At 33.7% G+C, this 20,118-nt stretch overlaps 2 protein-coding genes across 2 annotated transcripts; both read left to right on the forward strand.

The window, feature by feature from the left end:
• The first annotated feature begins 25 nt into the window (after positions 1 to 25).
• On the forward strand, positions 26 to 3,790 carry LOC123676803 (soma ferritin). The gene is made up of 3 exons (XM_045613029.1): positions 26 to 168; positions 237 to 365; positions 3,120 to 3,790. Exons 2-3 carry the CDS (start codon positions 242 to 244, stop codon positions 3,680 to 3,682), a joined length of 687 nt encoding a protein of 228 aa, XP_045468985.1. The 5' UTR covers positions 26 to 168; positions 237 to 241; the 3' UTR covers positions 3,683 to 3,790.
• Positions 3,791 to 6,708: 2,918 nt separating this feature from the next.
• Positions 6,709 to 13,759, forward strand: LOC123676805 (actin cytoskeleton-regulatory complex protein PAN1-like). Its single transcript, XM_045613031.1, has 2 exons — positions 6,709 to 7,065; positions 13,301 to 13,759. The coding sequence occupies exons 1-2, from the start codon at positions 6,824 to 6,826 to the stop codon at positions 13,740 to 13,742; spliced, it is 684 nt and encodes a 227-aa protein (XP_045468987.1). The 5' UTR covers positions 6,709 to 6,823; the 3' UTR covers positions 13,743 to 13,759.
• Positions 13,760 to 20,118: the final 6,359 nt, after the last annotated feature.

Genomic DNA, 20,118 nt, shown 5'->3' on the forward strand with positions numbered 1-20,118 from the left:
TGAGACGCAAGGCGCAAAATATTGTCGCCGCGCATGCATGTAAAGGCCAAATTTGCTTGCTCACATTCTCTACGCAGTAATGATTGAATCTAGAAGCTAGAGGTTATTTACGATACTAAACACTTTGTTCATATTTAATTATTCGTGATTACGCTGGCGAGATACCAGGTACGAACTCTCTGTTCAATGGTTTTTTAGAATTTGTCGAAATCGTATGTTTTAATTGTTTGTTTTAGGGATCATGAAAATGTTTGCATACACCCTTTTGTTCGCTGTCTGCTCTATGGGTATAGTCGCCCAAGTGAATTCTCAAGAATGTCTTACGGCTACCCAAGATGCTTGCAGACCAAATATCAATAAACAAAGTAAGTATGACATTAGCCTTGTGATTAATTGCAATATATTCAATTTTGTTCTATCATATTTCCGTAAATGAGGAAATAACATAAAAAATAATTAGGGATTATGACAAGAACTCAAATATCAAATTCTACGTTGAAAAGAGAGGGGTTTTGTTTATTTATTTCATATTATTTATCAACAATAGAACTACACATAGCGATTAGCCTAAACAAGGGCTAATAAAAGAGGAGAATGCTCCATTTGCGTTTTATGTAGTAGACACTAATGATAACATATGAACAACTAGGCAAAAAAATGAAAACATTTACGTTGTCTCTGGTTTCAGAGTCTAACATTTCATCGCAGTTCCTAACCGATTGTTAATAAAAGTTAGAATAAATAAAAAAACACTTAACACAATGTTACTACGTGTTCATAGACTTATCCAATATCCATGTCATGTTATTATTTTTTTCATATCTTATTTTATTTGGCTTATAATTTTATTTTTGAAAATCGAAAATGAACAATCTTAATGGAATTATTGACAATAAGCCAATAATTATCCTCTAATTGACAGCATATAGTCAGATTATACTTTAATTACTCAGAAAACGAAAATAAACCAAATATTAACCTGAATTTGTCGGTTGTCATTGTTTCTACGCAAATTCCTGGTCGAATCTAAAAAAATTATCTTACACACTTGTTGAAGATATTCGTATATCATTACTATAATGAAGTTATTGTTTCAAAACAAAAAGAAATTCCTATTGAAGGATCAACAATCGAGGAACGATATGAAATCTATAAATGGATGATTCTTTTATTTGAGTCACTTCAATTCAACTTCAATATGAACGAATTGGAGCTCAATGATATCAACAGAAATAAGTTATCAAATTCGATTGAAAAAATTGAATGTGTAATCGTTGAGTATTTATGAAGATTGGATTAACGATTAAAATCTAGACTACGATCCAGCTTGTTGAAATTAGTTTTTTTCGTTGAGCGATAACCAAGTATATTTATTTTCGAGTAGGGAAAACCTAATTGATGAAATGTTTATCACCTAATCAACAAGGAGATATACGTTGAATGAGTATAGTCATTTCCAAGAAATTTTTATCAATCGATTCTTTCATTTCATCATTTTATGTCATATCAAATGATTATTGATTTTATTGTCTAACTTAACAACAGAACATATCCCAGACTATTCAGTAAACTATTCATAAAAATTTCATAGAAATAATAGCTGTATCATAGACCACGATGAAATTTACATGGAACGGTTATTACTACCTAATTATAGAGTTCAGAGAAATTGCATCGATGCGACGTGCTGAAGTTCATGTGTAGTAATCTGACATCCGGTTATCCCCTTTTTATATTCTTTCTATAACTATCTCTTTTTTTTGTTAGTAGTAGATTATGATTTTTCTTCTCTTCCGAAAATTCTCTGTGAATTTCCAAAAATTAGAAAGAATATACCCTACTTCCTTCAATTTCGAAATATGAACTGAAATTAAATTTATAAAAGACTTTCTCAATGGTGATCGCCAACGTCGGACAAAACTGACAAGGCACATGAAGAAGAAGAAGAAAATACTTTTGCTCAGTTTATCATTTCTTTTTTTTTAACTGAATTTTACTATTTTTTCTTTTTGATGAATTTAAATATAATTTAAATATGAATTAAGTAGGCTTCTGAAATTTCTCACAGAGGCTTTTGAAATTGTAAACATTAACAATGCTGATCAGTCTACAAATTTTTAGATTGTAGACTGCCTTCCTGGAAACGTACCTGAAAGAAACACTGTTGAGCTTGTCGACTGATCTATATAGAATCAGATTTCCCTACCGCAATGGATCCCTCTTGAATATCTATATTTTCCTTTCAATATTCCGTATACCCATATTTTTTACCTAATGTGTATTGGTGTTGTACACGTAGCTGCTATAACTCTGAAATAATGGAATTTAGGTATAGGGAACATTAAATGAAATATATTCAGTAGGTATACCTTAAGAATTTCATGAGGCCAAAAAATATATAGTGTGATCCATTTGAAAGAGGAAAGATCTGACAATAATGTAAAAGACACCATAATATCATAAGATTATTGCACAACAAAATCTATAAAATGAAATGAATGAGGCGTTCCATATTCAAAAACTCACCTACTGTAAACATTAAGAGGGAAACACTAAAAGAATCATAACTTCGATACTACTGGGGTTAGGACTTTGTTCGTAAAAAATACAGGATGTTCCTAAACTGCAGGTACAAAGAAAAATTAGAGATTCCTGAGGATTAATAGAAAATTGTTTGAAATTTTTGCTCGAAATCGGTAGCAGATACGACAAAACTAAAGGAAACCAAAAACTGCATCAAAGTGCCTTTTTAATATTTCTAAAGCACTAGTGGTAGTTTCTGGAGGAAAGAAGCGGCCACTGTTTCAGAAAAAATATCACCCTGTAGATTTGCATTCAAAATGATGAAATCTTCGAATTGAAATATCTATGACAAATTTAAGTTGAACATCTTGTGAAGGGAAAATGCTATGAGAAAAAACAAAGCATTTGCGGGCTCAAGTTTATAGGACTTTTTTCCTTAAATTATCCGAGGAATCTGTCAATTTGTACCTCCAATTCAGGAACAGCCTGTATTATATCAAGTCCAATCGTGGCAACACACGTTTTAAATTTTGTTTATTCATGGCGTGAATATTCAGAGATATAGCTAAGAGTAACAATGTCATTCTCTTCCTCAGGCACCACCAACACGGAATCTTCTTGTAACTCCCGCTATGGAGCCATTGGTCACCTCGAGGATGACTTGAATAAATTCGCCCTAACTCACATCATCAAGAACTTTGAATACCTACTCATGTCCACTCATTTCGCCAACTACGACATGAACAGGGAAGGTTTCCACAAGCTTTTCAGAGGTTATGCCGATTCCAAATGGGAGAAGAGCATCGAACTGATGAAGCACATCAGCAAGCGTGGAGGAAAGGTAAACATGAAGGCCTCAATCCCTGCCACCACTGCAAATTACGAATTGTACGAAATTGAGAGCTTGGCCAAGGCTTTGGACATGGAGAAATCAATTATGAATGACGCTTACTACATCCACGAACGTGCCATTAGGAAGCTGGAGCATAGCCACGATCCTGAGATCTCCCACTACATCGAAGAAGAGTTCGTGGAGAAGAGCGCTGATACCATCAGGGAACTGTCTGGACACGTTTCCGATTTGTCCAAGATGCTTGGAGAGAGCCAGGATAATGCTCTTTCCTTGTATTTGTTCGACGATTACCTAAAGAACTTGTAGATTGTATATTTTCTTGTGATTGTTACGTATAGAGATATGTTTTTTAAATACTTTGAAAGTGATATGTTTCATAGTTTATCATTCAATTGAAATAAAATTTTATTCCGATTTTGAATTTATATACATACAAGTATTGAATGAGGGTAAAGCATAGAAAAATAAACATAGATAGAGGGAGTATATGCAATTTTTACGTGTTTCCAACATGGTTAGAATACGTTGTCGGTTTGAGATATATTTTCAAATCCACAATTTTACTAGGTATATCCTTATGAATGGTATATGTTGTTGAATGAAATATATTAATTTGAGTGATTCCCGATTAAATATGCAAATTTGAATATTTGGATTCCGATATTTTTTCTAATTGTCGAATTTATAATAAGCAGAATATTTATTATTTTCTGTATCTACTTGCTGATATCCAAGGTTTGGGAACTTTTGCTCTCCTAGTGTCATCGGTTGTTACACGTCGTTTGGCGCGCTTGAAGTTTGTTTTCGGAATTTCTGATATATTCAGGTATTCATTTCAATATAATTTGAGTTGATATGAAACGTTAATACGCTATGGGACAGTACGTTCTTTGTTGGGAAACTCGCGAATTGAGTGAAATATCGTTTCACTGATATGTTTCCATTTCCGCTCGCTTCGTGTCAAATTTGATAGTTCATGTTGGGGACAAAATTTGCTTACTGAAATTGAAATATTTTCCCTCTATCTATGTTTATTACAATAAGGGGTAAGGTGAAATGTTGATAATTCCTTGTTAGGAATCCACCATGAGTGGATTAAGTATATAGCATTCATAAGAATTCTCATTCTCAATGATGAAAGTAGTCAGATTTAATCTGATCTATTTATTTGATAGCTATTATGTTGATAGTACTGAAATCTCCCACTCACAATGAATAAAATCACGCTTGTTCAGATAATGAAAATCGTTGTGAGAATGAAATTAATATAACCAGGAAATTGAATTCAAGGAGATATGAACGAGATATAATATCTACACCTAGAAAATTTAAACAAGAAGAACTTCATTAGTCACATTGAAAATTTTCAAATCTCTACTTCTCTACAAAGTTGGTAAATTTTCTCCTCCTTGCTAATTGCAAAAGTGTAAAATGATGTATTGAAAGCCAAGATCTTGTTTAGATACCTAACTCATACCTACAGGATATTAATAGCTGTTATTTAATTTTGTCATCTTCTTGCTAGTAGCAGGTCTATGAACTTTAACACCAAATTCATCTGTAGTGCTTCTCATCCTATCAAATATCAATTTTTCACTTGTTGCATTGTAGTTGTAGGCAACAAATCATACGAATTGACATATCCAAAATCAACAGTAGGTGGTAACGATTTAATTAAATATGTTTTCCAAATTTGATATCGCTTATTTACTCGTTGGAAATATAATTTGCTCATTCATTATAATCACATTACTTCCATGTAGGTAGGTGTAGATTTTACTCTAGTATTTGGATAACAATAGTCATTTGAAACCTATTTTAGTGAAATATTGACCAAACTGATATTTCTTGGAATTTTTTTCAGTTTTGAGAGAAATATTGTATGATTTTGAATCTCCACATGACACGCCATTTGAAATGAAAAACTTTCCTTATATGCAAATATTTTCAACCTTGTAGGTCGATAACATAGAACTTGTAGATACTGCAGTAGATCTCGTTAGATTTATTTCCTTTGTATCTTTTGTTCTTTGAGTTTCATCTCACATATTAATGAAATATTAGTACTCATTAGGGAACTGTTATTCAAAAACAGAATAACATGATTCAACTTGTCGTAGAACAAACAGTGTATAAAAAAGATAAGTTGAGATATGATCAATTAACCTTGAAAAAATGAGAAAAGTAGGTACTAACGTGCTTTCATGGGCTTCTCAAATTTTTATTAATGTTGATTTTTGCAATCACATACCGAAATCTGTCTAATATGCCATTAAAACAAATTATTTCCAAGCAATGTCTAACTTTTTTGGTACTTTGGACTTCCTACTTATGTTCAGCGGACTGAATAATGAAGCAAAAATTTACAATATTGGAAAACTTTGATCATCACTGACAAATCTATTAAAATAAGAATTGAATCGTTAACACGATCAAGCAGAAAATTATTATACTAGGTTGTGAGGTAAAGGTTTGAGAGGTCATATGATATTTTTTGAAAAAATTACATCAATATGAATTTTAAAAGCATACAAAAGCTGCTGACTCAACGTCCTCATGCCTCATTAGTTTTTATGTTGGTGTTTATTATATGGTGTTTATACGTGAGACGATAGTCAACTAGAATAGGGAAATAATAAATAAAAAATTAGGAAAGCACTGAAGCTAGGCACTTTTGGGCGCTTTCATGAATCAATTGCATGATAGGTTCCTTTTCATTAAAGTATTTGATCTTATCAAAATATTATTTAGAAGAAACCGCTTTTCTTTTGGATTAATCTTTTCTTCTTCCAAAAGGAATTATAAATTATGTCATATATTTTTGTCATTTCTTATTTCATTTGTGTTCAGTAGGTTATTCTGAGTAGGTGATTACTGGAAGAAATTTCAGAAGAATTCATTGACAACATTATTCAGTTAATCGATCCACTAATTGAAAAATATAAAAAAATAATATACTACCCTCAGTGTTGCCATTTGCCATTATAACCTTTTTAAGTTTAGGGTATAATTCCTCTAAAATGGTGTAGATATTTGGTATTTAAACTTAAAGAAACAGAAACAGAAACGTTCAAGTAAAAACATTCTATCCTGCACGTGAGATAACTGAACAAGAAAGGCTAAAACCTGCAATACATATAAAATTCACTTTCTGAAGGAACGTCATAATCAGAAAAATTATTAAATGAGGACACTTAAAAGAATGGATGTCAAATCTAAGTAAGATCATTCACCGATGAATTCCATCCATTATTGTGGCCACACGTTGACCAAATAATTCATATATTATACTGTTGCACTATGCATACCGATCTACCGATCAAGTAGATTAAACACTGCTGGAATACTAATAGTATCCTAAAAAAATATAAGGGCAGTAGGTAAAAAGGATATCTGATTCGCTTCAGTTTTCATTTGTGATTGATTGAATGAAGACCTAAGACGAAAATGAAGTGTGTGGTGTTAACAGCGGTTTTTTTGTACTTTGTCCTTGTGGCTGATGCGGAAGATACTTCTGAAGAAAGAAAGATAGAACCAGATTCTTTCTTGAAGGCGTATGAGGATACGAAAAATTTGAATTCTCGAATTTCCTCTGTTCCGAAAGGAAATAGGAGAGAGATAGACACGGGATATCCAGGATCAGGACCAGGACCTCAATATGGAGCTCCAGTGTATGTTCCTCAGAAAAGGTGAGTTTTGGAAACATGGGTTTTTATTATTTTGAGATCTTGTTCAATTTCAAAAATTAAGTTTTGTTTATTAACGACAAAATCCTCGTCATCAATCAATATTTCTACGAGTCCGGTCGTAAACCCGATTTATCATCAAACCTAACCTAGAAATTTGAAATTTTCAAGGTCCTAAATGGAGCAAAATCCGATGAGGTCTTTCGTATACAGGGTATGAATGAATAAGTGGCCGAGTGCGATAAACTTCAGAGGGTGTTTATGTATGGAAAAATAATCGTAGTTTGCTATGTAACTTATTTATTGCTCTGAAACAGGTCGAGATATTGAAATTTGGTGGGTTTTAAGAGGTTTTTATTGCGCATTTATGGACACGCAATAAAGAATTTTATGTTCAACATTGGCGTGCATACGGTAATGATCTCTTTTCTTTAATAAAAAAAAAAATGCCACTCAGTTATTTTAAACTGAAAATCATTCATCATTGAATTTATCGTTCAATTTGTGACAAAAAATCCCTCATGTATTTTTTTCGTATGGGGCACCGTTTTTATGGAAAAAAATTGAATATAGAAATTGTGACTGATGCCGTAATCTTGCCAGATGACTGTTGTGTTTTTCCTAGCTTTGTATTCGGTTCATCGTGTGCAGTCGAATCAGCTGACTGTCGATTGGACTCCGGAGTGAAATGATGGAGCCATGTCACATTGTCACATATCGACGTAAAAATTCAGGTTTATTGCACTTAGACAGTTTCAAACACTGCTCAGAATCATTAACACGTTGTTGCTTTTGATCGATTGTGAGCTAGCGTGGTACCCATTTTGCACAAAGCTTTCTGATGTACAAATATTCGTGAATGATATGATGTACACGTCCAGATGATATCTTCACATTGTCTGCTATCTCGATCAACTTCACTTTACGGTCATTCAAAATCATTTTGTGAACTTTTTTATTTTTTTGTCGATGACAGCCTCTTTTGGGCATCCACTGCGTTCGCCGTTTTCGGTGCTCATTTCACCACCTTTAAACTTAGCAAACCAATCAATGATGGTTGATTTTCCTGGTGCAGACCCCGGAAATTCTTCATCGAGCCAAGATTTTGCTTCAACTGTATATTTTTCCTTCAAAAAGTGATATTTTATCAGCACACGAAATTCTTCTTTTTTCCATATTTTTTCAAATAACAAAAGTAGCAGCTACACTCACAACGCAATATCTCACAAACTAATGGTCGGACTTTTGGCAAATTTTGACACGTATCGTTTTGAGGTTGGTACTAACTAAAAACCATAAAGATTCAATACTAGCACCACCATCTGTACAGGGTGAGCATTTTCGATGTTTTAGCACTACAACTTTTAAACCTGAGGTGATAGACAAAATCTGATACCCCATTCTCGATCTCTTTTTCTGAGAAACTAACAAGGGTAGTATTCATTTTTGGCCACCTTCTTTTGTTTTCGAGTTATAAGCGAAAATTGGAAAAATGGCCATATCGAAAAACTTTTATATCTCCGTTAATACTGATGCTAGAGCTCTGAAATTGAAATATTATACAGGCACTTCTTTACGTAGAATCCAGTGGAGTGCTCGTATTTTCAAAAAGATTTTTAATTACGAAGCTATGACCCGAAGTTATGTTTATTCAAATGGGAACACAAAATTTCCGTGTGAAATTAAGCTTTCAAAAAATAGCACAGAAATTTAGTGTTCCCATTTGAATAAACATAACTTTGGGTCATAGCTTCGTAATTAAAAATCCTTTTGAAAATACGAGCACTCCACTGGATTCTACGTAAAGAAGTGCCTGTATAATATTTTAATTTCAGAGCTCTAGCATCAGTATTAGCGGAGATATAAAAGTTTTTCGATATCGCCATTTTTCCAATTTTCGCTTATAACTCGAAAACAAAAGAAGGTGGCCAAAAATGAATACTACCCTTGTTAGTTTCTCAGAAAAAGAGATCGAGAATGGGGTATCAGATTTTGTCTATCACCTCAGGTTTAAAAGTTGTAGTGCTAAAACATCGAAATTTGCCCACTCTGTACATCAGACCGGGGACTTTTCAAATGGCCTAATATAAGAATCACTTCTTTAAATAATATCACCTTATCATTGAAGAACACCCTGTAAAATTGGTCGTACAATTGGACATCCTGTTCGTATTTATATCACGCTTCATTTCCCTACCGATCATTAAAGCAGATAGGTCGAAATATAGTCTCACATGTAATCACCTATTTCCTTTTAATGTCACATGAATTTATAGCGCTCTTGCCGTATGAAATTGTAGTTTGCAATTTTGCTCTAAATTATGGTCCTGCAGAATCATAAATCGTTCTCAGACGAAACGTCTGGTGGCTGAAATGCTGGTATACCCACTGTAACGCAAAACGCTCCAGTCATGATGAATGTATAAAACTAACAACCTTCACCGAAATGAAAAATTGTCCTGGCAAAGAAATAAATGAAAACCTGAATAAAGCGGAATGAAAAGTTCCACGACTTTAAAGTAATAGCCAACTATCAACAAGTTCACGCGTCATGTCCCAAATATTTCAGCATTGGTAGGTCCAATTACTCAAATACGTATCTTTAACCAGATTTCGTGGTCTGAATTTCGGCAGCTCCTTTCCAAATGAGCTCAATTAAATTTGGAGAATTATTTCAGCTGCCGTAGTTCTACCTTAATGAAATTCACGACCCTTTGTTTCTGTTGTTAACAAAACGGGGATTTTTGAATTGACGTTTTTCGCTCTGTTTAACACTTTTGTGAATGGCAAAGTCGAGAGGTCAAGAATTTGGTTTATGGAAAATCAGAAAGATATCAAGTGATCTGACATTTAAAATTTAATTACTACGAAATCATTAAGAGTAAAATAGTGAGATTAGTATTACTGCAAATTTTAATCTATGGTTTTAATTTCCTTTTAAAACACAGAATACCACTACTTCTATTAAATAAAATCACCTTCCGGCTAATGACCGCTTAAAAATGCAAGTTATGCACGAAGGATGAATGATTAATCGAATTGATATCCAGTGAACTGACATTTTAAATTTAATTAGGTAAAGGGTGTTTTTTTTGGAGCTATAGAACTTTGAATTGCAATAAAACAACGAAGAGAATTCGGTTGACATGAATTTTATTTATCCGCAAGATAATCTTGTGGCATTACATTTTAAATATGATTTCTGGCATATGACCGCCACGGCTGGCTCGGATGTAGGCCAATCTTGACGTCCAATTTTCGATGACTTTTTCCAACATTTGTGGCCGTATATCGGCAATAACACGGTGAATGAATGTTCTCTTCCAAATGGTCAGGTTTTGTGGCTTATCCGCATAGATCAATAACTTTACATAGCCCCACAGAAAGTAGTCTAGCGGTGTTAAATCACAAGATCTTGGAGGCCAATTCACAGGTCCAAAACGTGAAATTAGGCGGTCACCAAACGTGTCTTTCAATAAATCGATTGTGGCACGAGCTGTGTGACATGTTGCGCCGTCTTGTTGGAATCACAGCTCCTGGACATCATGGTTGTTCAATTCAGGAATGAAAAAGTTAGTAATCATGGCTCTATACCGATCACCATTGACTGTAACGTTCTGGCCATCATCGTTTTTGAAGAAGTACGGACCAATGATTCCACCAGCCCATAAAGCGCAGCAAACATTCAGTTTTTCTGGATGTAACGGTGTTTCGACATACACTTGAGGATTAGCTCCACTTCAAATTGCCAAACCAAACTGAGAATAAATCACTTGACAGCTGTTGAATCGGTTGCCATCTTGAACAGTAATGCCAATTTAAAGTTATATACCTCGAAAAAAAACACCCGTTACTAATAAAGTGAGACGATGAGGTAAGCAATAGATTTGACTCTATGGTTTTTATTTAATTCCAAACCATAAAATACCAAACTTCTATGAAACAAAGTTGAACAGTAAGCACGTAAAGGAATTAATATGTTTGATTTTAATTTTGCCACAAGAATTATGAAACGACTCAATTTACATTCATTATTGCCCTACTTTTGATAAGACGTTTAAATATGAATTAGTGAATACGTCGATGGGGTGGATGTGATGACGTCATCGATGTTTTTGATCGTTCATTTCGTCAAGATTGGTATGGTCTTACGTCTCAAGCCATGAAGTTGGACCCAATATTGATATCAAGATTTTTACAGAATTTACGGTTTTTGAATAGCGATGATACAATTTGAAATAAAATTACATAAATTATTCAGAGATACACATTTCTTTTTCGAAGGATTTAGAATGTGTGGAAAATAACATCATTCAAATGACCACCCTCCCTGTACGTATTGCATTTTGTCAATCCAATTTTTTCACATAAATTTGTCTATATTTCATCAATAATACATTCAATATTGATTTCCAAATGCCTAGTTCTTGGTGTAATATCAGCATGGTGTTAATTTCATCATAAAATTTTGTTGTCAATAAATCGATTTTTAAGGTGACTGTATGACAGGTGGCACCGTCTTGTTGAACCACGTACTCCAGAATATTCTCAACAAGAGCAGAAAAAAAATCATTCAATATTGTTCTTCATCGTTCTCCATTGACTGTTGCTTTTCAACCATTTTCTTTGCAGAAATATGGATGTATAAATTGCACACCATAAAATGATTTGATCTGGATGTAATTGGGTTTCCGGATTTTCCTGTGGATTTTCAGCACACCCAATTCTTCAATTATGTTTGTGTAGATAACTAATTAACCAAAAATGAACTCCACCCCGTTAACTTAAATCATATTGTTTACCAAAAATTTGAGGAAGCGTCACCATCTCCTTTTCTGTAAATTCAAGCTCTGCTGCTTCGAGATCTATTCTATGGACAAAACACAAAACTCCTCACACAGAAAACACGCAAAATTAGTCAAATCACGAAGAACCAGAAGTAATTTCTTCGTCGAGTTGTTATAATGGTTCCCGGATTTGAGAGTGAAACTTTCTCAGAGAAATTGATTATGATAAAAGTTAGAATTCAATACATCTTTCGAATACTCGATGGTGGGCGTACCTCATTCATGTGCTCCAGGACGAATTGATTCTATTCGAATAATTCACATTGAAGCTTTGTGGGGAAACTTAGATTTGAAAGGTCCTAACGACAATTCTATGTAGAATTCTGAATGAAAAGTCTGTCGTCCATTGTTCGAACTTTCGGAGTTTCAATCAAGGATACGACTCGTTTAACGAATGAATCCAATTTTATACGAGGGTGAAGTTTCAAATCATAAAGTTTTGGAAAAATTTTGCCCCCCCCCACTGATGACTTTGCTGGCAACAAGCCGTTCTTTGAAATTTGAATCCTTAATTTTAATTGTGTGATTCTTGAGCTCTGAATTTTGTTAAAAATGAGATGTTATCATGACGTCATTATTGTAGGTTAGTTAATCTAGCTGGGGTGGTTCGGTTGATGCGATCCTTTTAGAATTATATACATATAACAATAATAGAGGTACATACCAACTGAAATTTATGTAGTCCAATCTATTGTGAATGAAAAATTGAGTTTTTTCTATATTTTCTTCAATATTCCTTGTTCTGGTGGAGTGGCGGCACAGTGATCTGTTCGGAAAACCACCACTGAAAAACATGATACAAATAGTTTTCCAATAGGAATGATACCATTTGAAATCATTATAATGGCAACACTGTGTATAATTTTTTGACATTTCTCATGTCATTTGTGTTTAGTAGGTTATGCCATTTAATAATGGAAAGATAAATTGATTTCTGATTTTCTTGTATCATGTCAAAAAATAAAACATAGTGTTGCCATTAGAGCTCTGTTAGGTATATTGTACAGTTCCCACTGGAAAACCCTAAATCATAAATAAACCATTATAATGACAATTAATAATAATGATGAAGACTTGAATTTATCTATTCAATCGTTGAAAAGTTGAAACATAACAAAAAAAATCGAAATAAAAGAACGAAATTAAATTCAGAGAGCATTCGAATCGAAAAAGATGAGAGGTTAGGAAGATATTTATTTCCTGGAATCTCAGATACCAGATTCAATTTAATGAAAACTATTTTTGCAATATCCACAATTATTCATAACAGAGGAATAGTTTTCGTTGCAGAAATATTTGACCTGATTTATAATTATAAATTAAAACCTTGTTTGAGAAGAAAGCAACCATATAATCATTGATATTACTTAGATTTTCTTATTTGTTTTCAGTTACGGTCCCCCTGTACCATCTTATGGACCTCCTGAACCTATATATGGACCTCCAGTTCATAGTGAACCAAAACCAATCTACGGCCCGCCTGTACACAGTCAACCACAGCCAGTGTATGGACCTCCTCAACCGGTATATGGACCTCCTCAACCAGTATATGGACCTCCACAACCAGTATATGGACCTCCACCACCAGCATTCAATGGAATACCCTATTCTTTGATAGAGGGTATTTTCGACAAATTCAAATACAAATTAGACCTGTTCACAATAGGCAAAATCATCCTTAAGTTAGTCATTTTCAAAAAAATCGTTAGTTTTATAGGAATATTGTGCCTTTTGTTATTTATACCATCGTTGAAGAATAAGAATATGATGCAAATGCCCCAGATGGATGAAGAAATGTTCAGGAGTTTTGTTACGAATTATAAATACGAATAAATTATTGAAAAAAGTAATCTACTAACTTTTTTGCCCCTCCTTCATTTAAAGGTGAAGAGAGGAAAGCCTGTTACGATAATGACATTTCGGTCAACTCTGACTAAGATTTGAATTATTTGCGTATTGTGAATATTCATTAATTTCAAGTTTAATGGGATCAGATATAACTCCGTGAAGTATACTGAATGGAAGGAAATCATTAATTATAAAGTCTTATTGAACCTTCGATCTGGAAAATAATGATCACCTTTGCAAGGGTATCGAACTTTTTACTTCTTAATCTACGGCAGCTTAGACTTCCTTAGTTTTTTCATTTTCAGATAGTTTTGAGCCATATTGTTTGACTCATTACTAAATGAAATTTTATTAATTGATCTATTCTTTCAACGTGTTGATATCGACACAGATAATTTGAATTGAATCATACGCTTTGCTAATTTCAGTGAATTAACATCGCTAGATCTTAATACTTTATCTCTAAAAAATCTTATACGTGATATTTGTTTTCGATAACTTCTAAATCAGGCGTTTATTTGAATTACACGTGTAAGGCATTAATCCTCAGATGTATTTGTCTTGATATCCTCCTAGAGATAATGATGATATATGTATTTACCTCATCAATTAATTTTATCTTTGTTAAGTTCATTCTACGATTATATCTCGAATAATCCACTTTGTATGTGGGTGTGACCTATCGAGAAAATGGTTATCGTAATTTTCCATTTTTCTCGCATAGAAACTGATTTGAAAAATTCTAGAAGAAAGCTCAATGAGAGAAGAAAACAATGTCAAGAAGGAAATATATGCATATCAGAAAGAAGAAGGAAAAATTTCAAGTTCGAATGGACAATTAACTACCAAAGAAAAACATTTATGGAAAAAAGAGACAATTCAAATGAAGAACGAAAAACCAGACTTGGTGTCAGGAGCTTTTTAGCGTTCATTCATTCATGCACCAATTGCGCTTTAGGGATCTTGGAATCCATATAACTGTATACAGAGTGACTCATTTTGAAAAATCCACTGAGATAACTCGGGAAGAGCCTGGAACAAAAAATGTTCTAACTGAAAGTTTCTTAGTCTTTAGGAGCCTTGATTGGAGCCTGATTTCGGGGTCATTTCAAGGTCAAGAATATTTTTTGAATAGGGAATACCTAAAAATTTTCTTTTGAATCTCATTCTTTGTGAAAAGAATACTTTGTCTCATTCGTTTTTCGGATAAAATGAATCATTGTGGCGTCATGTGTTTTATGCTTTTAATGGTTATGATGATAATATTCTACACACAAACACACAAATATTCTGAGTATATTTAAACGACTGAGAATTCATTAAGAGAAAAAAAATAATGAATCAAAAATATTTTTTTGTTTGAAATGAAGATGCAAACAAAAAATAAATTATTAGCACATTTCACCTAATTAATTCAAATTAAATAAAATTAATTGTTCAAAAGCTTTCCCTTGATCAGCAATGCACGATTATTATCCTCTGTTCAAAGCTTGAGACGGTTGAAGAAAGCATTATTCACCGAGAAAAAAATAATGGGGGGAGATTAATCAGAAAAAATAATACTGAAGAAAATTGTCTGAAAATGCACACAATCTAGAATTCATTGAATGTCTGCTTTCGATATACCCAGAAGACCAAGAAACTTTTATTTCAAATATTTTTTGATACGGGCTTTTCCCAAGGAGTTATTTCAGTGGATATTTCAAAAAAGGCCACTCTCTAACGTATTTTTCTAACTGAACCGAGATATTCGCACCTTGAATCTACTTTGAAAATTTCAAGTCTTAAGTATTTTTCATTCGAGAGTTATCGTGTCGCGAGAGAACGGCCGGACAAAATTCATTTTGACCTCGAATTCTTCACCAACTAATCCAATCATTTGAGATCATTCTCAGTTCAAAATTTCAGGCATTGGAAAAAATAATTTCCTATTATTGGAACAAGTGCGTAAGAAATTTTAAAGGTCCATGAAAGTAATCAATAACGTATAATTAAGTATCTTTTGGGGACATTTCACATCTCCCATACTTCGTAGAATCAGTGCACTCGAAACTGCAACTAACAAGGATATAAAGATGACAATTTACGACGTGCTTTCAACTTATGAGTCTTGGACCATCTCAATTTTTATGAACACCATCAGACATAATATGAACTTACCATAAGTACATTTTTAGTCGACATGACCTTTAACAGGCATAAACGGATAATGTTGGTACAGTCACATTTTTAATAGACGGTTAAGGTGCGTCAAATGTAGAACATCCTTGAGACATCAAAAAACAAATCATCTCCCGGAGCAGCTAAAATGGAGATGATGCGTGATAATCATCTCAAAGCCGTTTCAAGATTCCTCCAACACCAGTGTCGGCTGGAGATCACAATCGACGCAAATCGTTGCTGTTTTCACACAACGATCTAATATTTCATCACGAGCAATTTTGGTTTATTATTCATGAAGAAAGTCCACGAAATTTGCGATCTACCTTGGAATTTTTGAGTTTACGTTTTCTGTGGTGTAGAAGATGATATTTGATGGGGAATATGTGGATTTTTTGGGAATTTTCTGCATAATAATTATTCACAAATAATACTAATCTTCCAATTGTTTCAAGAGTGCAGGAAGTTTTTTAATTATTTTTGGGATGAAAACAACTTCAATTGATTAAAAATTCGTGTTAACAAAATGCATTTCAAAATAAAATTGAGTGGATGAATCTTTTATTGAAGAATTATATAATTTTCCGAAGAAACATTAATTTTTTATGAATTTTCACATAAAATTGTTATACAAAAAGTCTTATCGAAGGCTGCAAATGCGTTCTAGAAATGAGGACCGAAAAACGTATTTTGAATTCTTGCATGTGGTAGAAAAGGACGGCAAATTTGAGGAACATCCTGAAAAGTGGTGGAATCTCAAAAACGCTAAAGATAGCTAGATTTCAGATGGATTTTAAAACTTATTCTTTCTGAACAACTTCGTGATTTTTTTTCTGTCGGCCTTAACATCTTTAATTTTCATCAGATTTCAATGGAATTTGGTGTAGGTATCCGGTGTGGATCCTATGTGGTCCCATTTAATTAAGCATTTCCAGCTATGTGGTTCACGTTAAATATGCGCAAATCTTAATATTTCTGCATCTAGTGGCATGATTCTAATGAAATTTCATTTGAAGATTTGGATTGAGCCATAAGGCTAACATAGAAGCAAAAAGAACGAGGAACTATTGTGCCAAACCAATTGGCAGAGTTTTATTTACCGAAAATGTAAATATATCAGACAAGGAGCTGAGAAATATGTAAATGAATGAATTTTTGAATAATATCAAAACGCATTGTATCATATTTTCGAACCTTTTCAGGTAATGGGAATTGATTTGATCCCAACTTTGGAATTACCTAGAAATATTTCATTGAAAAGGATAAGCTTTTTTTCTTTCTATGTAGCATTGTTACTTTTTTTCTAAATCTTCGACGGAATAAAATTTTTGATAGGTACCTGATTTTTTTGGCTGAATCATCACGATCTCTAGTATGTATAATCTTATTCTTCTTGAATGTAAGACGTAACATCCTCGTAGTGCATGCATATTCATCTTTCTGGAATGAGCACATTTCTTAATGAATGCCACTTTTCCAATCAAACCATCATTGTCCATTAAATTACATAAAAATCAAGTACCATGTAACATGTCCGGAGACCTTCCTATTAATTAACATTCTGCCATGCAAAAGGTTGAAAAACCAGGAAAAGAATGCAAGCAATATAAATTTTGCAATATGACCAATCGAAATAACATTAGGGTATTTCATTTCTTAATTTCTTTCTCCTGTTATTCGATGAGATAACGAGTATCTATGTGTGTGATATTTGCTGGTCACAAAAGGAGCATCTAATTTCTTCGCATACATCTCTGCTAGATGGTCCGTCACTGGTTCTCCTTTCTCCTATCGGGTTCCATCGGTGCCCACTTGATACTCTTTGCATAATACTTTTAATTTATTTTCATCTTGCACGCGGTAATTAGATTACGTGGTGTACACACCGTACATTTTTTATATTCAGGGTCTTGCTGCGGTTTGAAGAAAGTAAATTGTCGCTTTAAGGACTGAATCTATATCGAAATAGTGGGTGTTTGCGAAATTTGCGGTGTAAGGTTGGTCTGAACTATGACTGAGAGCGTGATTCATAAAGTTTGGGATCTTCTGGAACCCCTGAGGAACTTATAAGGTCAAAGGTTTAAAAAGGTTGAGTTTGGACGTTTTTAATTAGATCTTCATAAAAGCTTCCGAATTTATTACTCAATATAGAAGCTGTTATAATTTAAATAAAGCGTTATCAGCTAGATACGCCATAACCATAATTCGAAATAACGTTTATCAAACAGTGAAAATTATAACGGGTGTTTTTTTACCTGCATGAGGAGTTCGAAGGTTGTTGTCTATGATTTGACAGTTATGAATGTCAAACTTTGTTCATATTCCTGTTCAGTTGTTAGGTGCGGTTTGGCAATTTATCATGAATCGTTCAAAGTCAGAATAACGCTTACAAATTGTGGAAATTTATTTTGAGATTTTCAAGATTTCATTGTGATCATCGTCCATTTCACGGTCAACATGATCAGCCTAGAGAGTGAGCAATTCGTGCAGTTATTGATCGTTTTCGGACAAATTTTACTCTTTTCATTCCAAAACCATCTACAAAACAAAGAAATGTGCCTATTGAAAAGAATATTGCTGTAGTGCAAAGTCTTGAAGAAGACGTTGAAATGTCGATATGTCGCCATTCTGAATTTGTTGGCCTTTGTCCTCCCACTATGCGGAAATTTTCACGTAAGGATCTTGTTTTGGACCGGAAACTGCAGGAAATGGGAACAATTACCGAAGAATGTTTTTCTACTTCTACCCTCCAGAAAATGACGAAAATTGTAAAACTATGCAACTGTCTATTTAGGCACTGTTCAATTTAAAACTGTGAAATTTACTTCACCGTAAACAGAAAGCACGATCAACAACCAATACGGTAGCATCTGTAAAGTAAATCGCACGGCGATTAACCAATAAGATGAAACCTTTAATAGTTGTCAAGGAAACGAATGGCAAACAGCTCGCGTAGCCGATAACTTTTTGACGTTTCGTAATTGTATCGCGATTTGATATCAGTTTTTGGATTTGCCTAAGTTTTCAAGTTTTATTGTACACGAATCGAGTTTTAAGACAATTACGCACTCCTAGAATATAATTTTTTCTAGTCGTGCGTAATATGCTTCTTACAAACCTTGTTATTTAATACACTATTTCACTGGTTAGGTCCGAGATTTGTTGAGTGAAGGTTATGAGGCATCCAAGGGCATAATTCATTCATGACTGAACGAGCGCCGACTCCCTCATTTTGTTCTCAATATTATAGGTATAAATAAGCAAGTCCTTTGATACACATGAAATGGTATAGAGAAGAGTCTCATTTCTCTTCAAACTACGGCAAAGTTCTAGAAACTCATATGAAAGAGCAGGAAATTTCCAATCGAGGATATCAAGTGGGGCAATATTTCGAACTGGCAATATCATGAATTTTTTCGGAAGAATACCCAAGCACCGAAAGTTATAAAATATTTATGAGTTTCGGGATCTTACGTGGGCTCTTCAATTGAGTCGTCTGAGGGATATAGAGGAGAATGACCGACATATAATGTCTGAAGGAGAGTCAAGCAATCAAGCTGATCCAGGTTACAGAATAAACTGTTGCAGGACATGTTTATTGTGGGTCTGGGTAAAACTCTGTAAGGAGCTTTTATAGACCGCAAGTTCTTGGGATTCTACTGAAATTTCATTTATATACCGGCTTCATTTTATTGATTCAGTGGGCCAATGGATATCGGAAAAGTGCAACGGTTGGCTAAACTGCAATAGTTGCCGAAATTGGAAATAGTGGATATGCTTTATTTGAGAAAGAGCAATACAAAAAATTGTTAATTCCAAACAATGAAGCAGGTGTCGATAAATCCAAGTATTAGCAGATGATAGGTGAACGGGGCATCATACATTCCAACGACTCAAATGAATAAATAAAAACCTCAGCATGAACTCTGTCCCACCGTATAGGTGTAGTGATTGGTTTATTTATTTGTTTAGAAAATAAGCTGACATATTTATATTGAGGGGCTTACTCTTCATCCAAACAAAATCCTTTCATCCTTCCTTTTCACCAGAAATTGACAAATATGTTGTAATTAAATCTGAAAACAAAAGAGATAAGAACCAGCAAGGAGTAATAAATGTTACAGTTTCCATTATAACGGGTGTTTTTTTCGAGGTATATAACTTTAAGTTGGCATTACTGTTTAACCGATTTAACAGCTGT

This window comes from Harmonia axyridis, chromosome 3 (genome assembly GCF_914767665.1).
Source record: "Harmonia axyridis chromosome 3, icHarAxyr1.1, whole genome shotgun sequence".
In the NCBI taxonomy this organism is placed as follows: domain Eukaryota; kingdom Metazoa; phylum Arthropoda; class Insecta; order Coleoptera; family Coccinellidae; genus Harmonia; species Harmonia axyridis.